Source organism: Salvelinus sp. IW2-2015, linkage group LG22 (genome assembly GCF_002910315.2).
Source record: "Salvelinus sp. IW2-2015 linkage group LG22, ASM291031v2, whole genome shotgun sequence".
Taxonomy (NCBI): Eukaryota; Metazoa; Chordata; class Actinopteri; order Salmoniformes; family Salmonidae; genus Salvelinus; species Salvelinus sp. IW2-2015.
In genome coordinates this window covers 26,745,736-26,753,990 of record NC_036862.1, presented here as the reverse complement: position 1 = coordinate 26,753,990, position 8,255 = coordinate 26,745,736, and the positions used below count along the sequence as shown (strand labels likewise).

Sequence of the window (8,255 nt, the reverse complement as noted above, 5' to 3'; positions counted from 1 at the left end):
GGGCTGATCCTCTGCGTGGTGTAGTGGGGGCCAGGCTGTTGAAGGCAGCAGACTGTTCATACAGAGACACTCATCACGGCTTTCCGCACCCACCCCATCACCCCTCACTGGCCCTGAAGCAGGAGGAGAGGGCTTACCTCATGGAGAGAGCGTCTGAACATGCTCAGAGAGGAATACTACCAGCAAAGCCTCCATTCTGCCACCATGGGCAGCCATCTCCCCCATCCCAGCCTCCTGACCTCCACCTATTCCCGGGTCACATATTTCCATGGTGGGTCTCACACAGAGCCCCCAGAGTAGCCTCCCCAACAGAACTCTTCCCCCTGGGTCCTTAAGCACACTGGTGCCTCTGGTCCCCTTCTCTCTGCCATTGTCTGGCGCTCCCCACAGGACTACCTCGTAATGACAGAAATCAGAAGATGCTATTCTATGAGCTTGCAAGGTACTTTAAGACAAATTCTGTGATTCTGATTATTACCTGTATGACACAGATAAAGGACAACCTACTGTGTTGAAAAACTATTTACATCCCTTAAAACACCTGTAAATTTATGATTTTGTTCAACATAAGTGTAATCCACCAAATTCGTTCATAAAATTTTAACTCACGAGTTAGTCAGGTTACTGTTCCTAAAATGGACATACAAAAATATAACTGACAAAACTTAAATCTAAAAAAACTAGGTCAAATCAAAAGCTACAGCATTAATGAAATCAGATTATCCAGTGACCACAAAGGAAAACCTAAGACCTATAACTTAATGGAAAATAGTTTTTTTTAAAGTGACATGACAGACTTCTACACTACAAACCTGAGGCGATTTCAAAACTGCTGTCAATGGGGTCACATTCTGATGCTGCTAACGCCCTCGCCGCATTAAAGCTAATACTGTAAAACACTAACAAATAAAAACATTTGATCAGGGATAGTAAGCACTAACAGTCTTCACATTCTTGTCAACTTGTCACATCTCTTCCAGAGACACTAACATTTAGTGAACTTTAATAAACAGTCCATCCCAGGTTAAGCCCAGCCATCATACATGCAGCACAGCTGTAACATTGGAGTGATTCAGTAATGCTACATTAGTGGTCTCCAACACTGGTCCTGAGAAGATACTGGATCTGTATTTCTTCAACCAAGTGCTCATTTCATAAAGGAATGACAGTGCGTTAGATATGAATGGCTGCATTCATCGGCTGGAATATTCCTATTCATTGAGATACAATTCAAGTTGGTATCACTACTTTAGTCTACAGGATCAAGGTTGGAGACAACAATGTGGCAACGTCAATAGTTTACTTGGACCACTAGAATAAGGAGGGTCTGTGTGTGATCACACCACATCCATCCCCAGACCCCTGGCCACCTCAGTCAGGGCCCTCACAGCACCTGAGGGCCCACAGGAGTCAGAGCCATCCCGGGTGGCGTCGGGGTCATCCCCCATATCAGACACATTACTCAGTACACAGTACACAGGTGAGTCACTGCCCCTGGGGCTGGGCTGGGCTGACATCTCCTCCCCTGCAGAGAGCTCTGAGGAAGAGGAGCAAGAGGAGGGGGAGGAGGAGCCAGGGGGAGAGCCATGACTCCTGGCTGCCCGGATGGCAGCTCTCTTGGCTCGGCTGCTGGACCCGGGGCCCTTATGGAGCGTCCTCTTCTTAGCCATGTTCTTCATGATCTCCTGAGTCACCTCCACTGTCTCGTAACGCACCATGTTCAGCCTCAGGTAGCCATCTTCATCCTCCTTGTATCTGGAGCAAGCCAAATAATCAACAACCACCCCCTTATGGTAAAACTGACTAACTCATGTTAACTAATCACACAAGGGAAAGATGAAGCGTTGTTCATACCTGAAGCGGGAGTGTCCAGAGGGCCATTTCAGGTGGTGTTTCTTGCGCAAGTGAAGAGTGAGTGTGTAACACCAAGAGAAGGTTCTGTCACAGAGATGACACCTGTATTTCGAGACCATTCCACCCTACAGAGGAGAATTACACAAGTGTCAAGTGGAGTACACTTGATCAAAATTCCACAAACCCAAAAGCATATTTGAAAATGAAAAAGTCAAGCTTTGACACCATCTTGATTCTGTAGGTCTATTGAGCAGTGAGTGAGTGTTTGGCGTCCCCTACAGACAGTCTCAAGTACCTCGTGTACTCTCTTGTAGTGCTGGTTCATGGTGTGGGCCATGCGGGAGGAGTAGTCACAGCCCTCTACAGAGCAGTGGTAGGCCGCCCCCTCATTATGTGTCTCCATGTGCTTCCGCAGGTCATGCTGGTTCTTAAAGCTGGGAGACATGCATCATAAACAAAAGTGTAAGCAAAATAATATGTGCACAATATGTTTACAGTCTGTAAGGGTCAGTAAGTTGTGATGACTTTGTGGAACAACAACCTGCTCTCACAGAAGTCACAGGGAAAGGGTCGCTCGTCACAGTGGCGGAACTTGATATGGATCTTCAGAGTGGCGAGAGAGGTGCAGGTCATGTCACACAGGGGACACTTGATATGGTTCACTGAGAGGCARAGGATAGATCACTCATAAGGTTTACAGTGAAAGAAACTAGACACAGACAACAGCCATCATCAGCCAATCAAAATATCTTATTGACAAACCCTATTGATAGCACTACAACTAAAATAAATCTGACTAATAGATGTACATTTCCAAGCCAGACATGGAAAATGAGCTAAATAATACTGAACAGAAGTGGTGGAGAACAGCACACTCACCATGCTGTCGTACATGGTCTCTCAACAGTCTCTCATTGGCAAAGCCTTTGTCACAATGCTCACACACCAGGGACTCTGCAAAAATCAGAGGGCATTCAATCAAATAAAAATGTACAYGTCTAAGCCAATAACATATCTGCCTATAAGCTGTAAAACAGTGACTCTGGCCAGGCAGAGCTGAGCCCATTCACCCTCTGGCTCGGCCTGTCTGTGGATGTGGTCGAAGAACTTGGTGTTGCTGGAGAACATGCAGCCGCAGGTGGGGCAGGCCACGAGACGCTCCTGAGTGTGGCTGCGCAGGTGCTCCCGCAGACGGTACTTGATCTTAAAGAATGCATCACAACCTGTGGAAACACATGAAGAGGATATCAGCTGAAGCAGGCCAACAAAACACCAGTCTATTCAATGTAGCACTACAGCAGGAAAGGCTGTGCTGATACAGTATAATGTGATCCCTTCCTTGCTCCTAGCAGTACCTTTCCAGCTGCAGAAGATGGCCTGCTGCTGGTCTGGGAGAGGAGAGAGCCCAGTGCAATGAGCGTGCATGTCCACATGCCGATAGAACCACTCCGGGTTGTTAAATGTACTCTGTAGCAAAAAACAACAAACATTAAGTACATCACATACACAGAATCACTGAGGGTGGCAGTGGATTTGGATTATAAGGGAGATGTCAAACAGTGGGATGCAGAATCACCCTCCATGGTATTATTAACTTACATCACAGTGCTCCCACTGGCACACAAGCCCCTCTGAGATCTCGGGGACCAGGTTGTTGCTGTGGAGGTCCTGGGTACAGCTGGGGAAGTTGGGGTGGGACTTGAGCATCTGCTCCCCAATGAACTTGAGTTTGCTGTGGAAGGTGTGGAAGTGAGCATGGATCTCCAGCTCCCTGGGGCTGCCCATAGCCAGGAACTCACAGCCCTCCCACAAACATGCATAGTCATCTAGAGGGAGCAACACAACACATGTTATCTGGCGAAAGGCAGTAGGTGCTGTTAGTGATATTCTGGTCAGCATATAATCAACTATGTCTCAGTACTTTTCATTGGCTTCCTGTTCTTGACTACTTTCCCTTGAAAGTATTTTTATCACCTTTATTTAACCAGGTAGGCCAGTTGAGCACAAGTTCTCATTTACAACTGCGACCTGGCCAAGATAAAGCAAAGCAGTGCGACAAAAACAACAGTTACACATAAACAAACATACAGTCAATAACACAATAGAAAAATCGATGTACAGTGTGTTCAAATGTAGAAGAGTAGGGCGGTAAGGCAATAAATAGGCCATAGAGGCAAAATAATTAGTTTAGCATTGACACTGGAGTGATGGATGTGCAGATGATGATGTGCAAGTAGAGATACTGGGGTGCAAAAGAGCAAGAGGATAAATAACAATATGGGGATGAGGAATTTGGTTGTGCTATTTACAGATTGGCTGTGTGCTGGTAGAGTGATCGGTAAGCTGCTCTGACAGCTGATGCTTAAAGTTAGAGAGGGAGATATAAGACTCCAGCTTCAGTGATTTTTGGAAGTTGTTCCAGTCATTGGCAGCAGAGAACTGGAAGGAAAGGCAGCCAAAGCAAGTGTTGGCTTTGGGGATAACTAGTGAAATATACCTGCTGGAGCGCGTACTACGGGTGGGTGCTGCTATGGTGACCAGTGAGCTGAGATAAGGCGGGGCTTTACCTAGCAAAGACTTACAGATGACCTGGAGCCAGTGGCGACGAATATGTAGTGAGGGCCAGCCAACAAGAGCATACAGGTCGCAGTGGTGGGTGGTATATGGGGCTTTGGTGACAAAACGGATGGCACTGTGATAGACTACATCCAGTTTGCTGAGTAGAGTGTTGGAGGCTATTTTGTAAATGACATCGCCGAAGTCAAGGATCGGTAGGATGGTCAGTTTTACGAGGATATGTTTGGCAGCATGAGTGGAGGAGGCTTTGTTGAGGAATATGAATCCGATTCTAGATTTAATTTTGGATTGGAGATGCTTAATGTGAGTCTGGAAGGAGAGTTTACAGTCTAACCAGACACCTAGGTATTTGTAGTTGTCCACATATTCTAAGTCAGAACCGTCCAGAGTAGTGATGCTAGTTGGGTGGGCGGGTGCGGGCAACAATCGGTTGAAGAGCATGCACTTAGTTTAACTAGCATTTAAAAGCAGTTGGAGGCCACGGAAGGAGTGTTGTAAGGCATTGAAGCTCGTTTGGAGGTGTGTTATCACTGACCAGGGGCCAAAAAGATTTCAAATTCTACATTTGCTTTCACCTGACTACAGAAGCTATTGGGACAATACTGAGACACTGATGTAGCTGTCATCTGCCAGTCCCCTGACCAACCCACCTAGTTCTTCCATAGCATCTCTGTCTCCTAGGTGATCCTTCAGGTGCAGTGACATGTGTTCGCTGAGCTCCTCCATGCAGTGGCCTTTGAAGGTGCAAGACGCCCACTTACAAGACACCACCAGGTTGGACAGGCTCCTCCTTTTCGCCATGGTGATCTGGCAGCTGGACACAAGGTAGGTAGAGCTGCCACACCAGTCCCAAACCACCTAGAACCAAAACAACAGCAGGTGATAGCTAAATAGCCAAAACAGTCCTATAAGCAGGTTCGATTTAGTTAGCCAGTTCACAACACCATTATAACCAAACTGGATTAATTCTGGCACAAGCTTCAATTGGTCACTATTTTTCCAATATGACTAACAATGCTATTTAGCTAGCCAGCTAGCTTCAAGTGTGAGATATTTACAGTGTGCCTGTGCCAAATACCTAACATGACATTACAAAGCTAGCTGGCTGGCAGGCAGTTTTAATAACGTTAGCTAGCTAGCTGGGATTTCCAACATTGGAAAGCGTCGTAAACCAAATATATTTATAACCAACCCCCACCCCCTGTCTGTGCGTAAACTTTAGTTAGTTACCAAATGCTAGCCCTTTATCTTTGTACAAATTCTGATACAATATACAAGCTCCCTAAACATTACTATAATAACATTGCTAGCTAAATACCATATGTGAACTTACTTACAGACTATGTTGTCCTTTTCAACAGAAGATCTCAGAATATTTTTCGTTCCCTCCAATGTTTTTATCCACTTCCGGTCACACTACAAACAGGAAGTTCCCACATTAACTGCTTCTTCTTCTTGTTCATCGACGAGGTTTAACGGTGGTTGGCATCCAAAATGTTGCATTACCTCCACCTACTAGACTGGAGTAAACTCCCTTATACTTTGCTTGAAAAAATAAATAAATAAACAAATACCCTACCATCTAACACTACACTCACAAAAACATTCTAAAAATGAATAAAATAAAAATAGCACCACCCTACTCCCCTATTTAAATCTACTCTCCAGAGGGTGGTGCGGTCAGCACAACGCGTCACCGGGGGAAAACATGCTGCCCACCATGACACCTACAGCACCCGATGTCACAGGTAGGCCAAAAAGATCATCAAGGACAACAACCACCTGAGCCACTGCCTGTTCACACCGCTATCATCCAGAAAGTGAGGTCAGTACAGGTGCATAAAACGCTGGGACCGAGAAATTGAGAAACAGCTTCTATCTCAAGGCCATCAGACTGCTAAAAAGCTAGCACTAACTCAGAGAGACTGCTGCCTACATTGAGATCCAATCACTGGACAATTTAATAAATTGATCACTAGTCACTTTAAACAATGCCCCTTTAAATAATGCCACTTTAATAATGTTTACATATCTTACATTACTTATATCACATGTATATACTGTATTTTATACCATCTATTGCATCTTGCCTATAGTGCTCGGCCATCGCTCATCTATATACTTATATCTACATATTCTCATTCACCCCTTTCAATTTGTGTGTGTAACAGTTTAACTTTAGTCCGTCCCCTCGACCCGGGCGCGAACCAGGGACCYTCTGCACACATCAACAACTGACACCCACGAAGAAGCATCGTTACCCATCGCTCCACAAAGGCCACAGCTCTTGCAGAGCAAGGGGAACCACTACTTCAAGGTCTCAGAGCAAGTGACGTAACCGATTGAAAGGCTATTAGCGCGCACAAGCTAGCCATTTACATCCGTTACACTCAACCCCCTTTCGACCTCCTCCTTTTCCGCAGCAACCAGTGATCCGGGTCAACAGCATCAATGTAACAGTTTAACTTTAGTCCGTCCCCTCGACCCGGGCGCGAGCCAGGGACCCTCTGCACACATCAACAACAGTCACCCACGAAGCATCGTTACCCATAAAGCCGCAGCCCTTGCAGAGCAAGGGGAACCACTACTTCAAGGTCTCAGAGCAAGTGACGTAACCGATTGAAAGGCTATTAGCGCTCACACCGCTAACTAGCTAGCCATTTCACATCCGTTACATGTGTATTAGGTATTTGATTTCATGTGAAAACAGCAGGTCTGGGACAGGTAGCACGTCCGGTGAACAGGTCAGAGTTCCATAGCCACAGGCAGAACAGTTGAAACTGGAGCAGCAGCACGGCCAGGTGGACTGGGGACAGCAAGGAGTCATCAGGCCAGGTAGTCCTAAGGCATGGTCCTAGGACTCAGGTCCTCCGAGAGAAAGAAAGAAAGAAAGAAAGAAAGAAAGAAAGAAAGAAAGAAAGAAAGAAAGAAAGAAAGAAAGAAAGAAAGAAAGAGAGAGAGAGAGAGAGAGCATACTTAAATTCACACAGGACACTGGATAAGAAAGGAGAAATACTCCAGATAATTATCACATTGTGACTATTTTTACATATGCTGTATCACTTTTCCCACTCTCCTGTAGTAACCCACCAGGGCTATTGTGTTAAGCAGCCTTTTCAAGGTAATCTGTTAAACGATTTGGTGTGGAACAAAAACAATAAATTCCCTATGCCAACATCCTAGTTACCAGATGATGTGTCACACTACATTTTGTATGAATGTGGTTACCATTGTGTTCCACCCTCAGGCCTGCCATAACATATCAAAGGCCTCTCTGTGAATTCAACACTTCCCTGATCCATTCTGCAGATTATGCCTGTCCACTACCCATAATTAAATGGTGAAGGAATGAGAATCCTACTAAGACAACAAGCTTTCGACAACAATAAGTGTTGAGAAAATAATGTCTCATCCAGTCATACAACTGATTATTATAGTCTGAGAGAAAATGTTGCAGTTTTAAAGCTAATTTCCTAAATAAAACAAACAATGGCTTACACGTGTTCATATGCTATTGTGGGGCCCGACCTCCAGGAGGACCCCAACTTAAAGCTCGTGCCCCCCCCCCCCCCCCCCCCCGCCTTGCAGGGGCTGCGTGGTGTGTGCTAATGCCAGTGATTACCGGTATATGAAAATATGTCTATTGAGAGCCCTTTGCTGACTATATCCAACTAGAACAATGATTTAGCCTCTTGGTATTTTATTTTAAATGACCTGATAATTATCCCATTGTGACTATTTTAACATTTTGCTGTCAGTATAATTATCACTTTTCGCACTCTCCTGTAGAAACACAGGGCTGTCGTTTTCAGCAGCCTTTTTTA

The 8,255-nt window shown here is 45.3% G+C and overlaps 1 protein-coding gene across 2 annotated transcripts; it reads right to left on the bottom strand.

The window, feature by feature from the left end:
* Window positions 1-986: 986 nt before the first annotated feature.
* Window positions 987-5,875, bottom strand: zgc:112083. Of its 2 annotated transcripts, none has more exons than XM_023966666.3 (10): window positions 5,769-5,875; window positions 5,082-5,289; window positions 3,454-3,680; window positions 3,210-3,321; window positions 2,925-3,077; window positions 2,734-2,808; window positions 2,396-2,516; window positions 2,150-2,288; window positions 1,855-1,979; window positions 987-1,755 (listed from the first exon to the last, which is right to left on the bottom strand). In XM_023966666.3, the coding sequence occupies exons 2-10, from the start codon at window positions 5,230-5,232 to the stop codon at window positions 1,338-1,340; spliced, it is 1,521 nt and encodes a 506-aa protein (XP_023822434.1). In that variant the 5' UTR covers window positions 5,233-5,289; window positions 5,769-5,875; the 3' UTR covers window positions 987-1,337. The 2 variants fall into 2 exon arrangements, with proteins under 2 accessions (XP_023822434.1, XP_023822436.1); XM_023966668.3 differs by having other exon boundaries at window positions 5,765-5,865.
* Window positions 5,876-8,255: the final 2,380 nt, after the last annotated feature.

Coding starts and splice junctions, on each gene's coding strand:
- zgc:112083 (XM_023966666.3), bottom strand. CDS start 5,232: ATGGCGAAAAGGAGGAGCCTGTCCAACCTGGTGGTGTCTTGTAAGTGG. Junction 3,681..5,081: donor AGATGCTATGGAAGAACTAG/GTGGGTTGGTCA, acceptor TGCTCCCTCTAG/ATGACTATGCATGTTTGTGG. Junction 3,078..3,209: donor CATCTTCTGCAGCTGGAAAG/GTACTGCTAGGA, acceptor GTGTTTCCACAG/GTTGTGATGCATTCTTTAAG.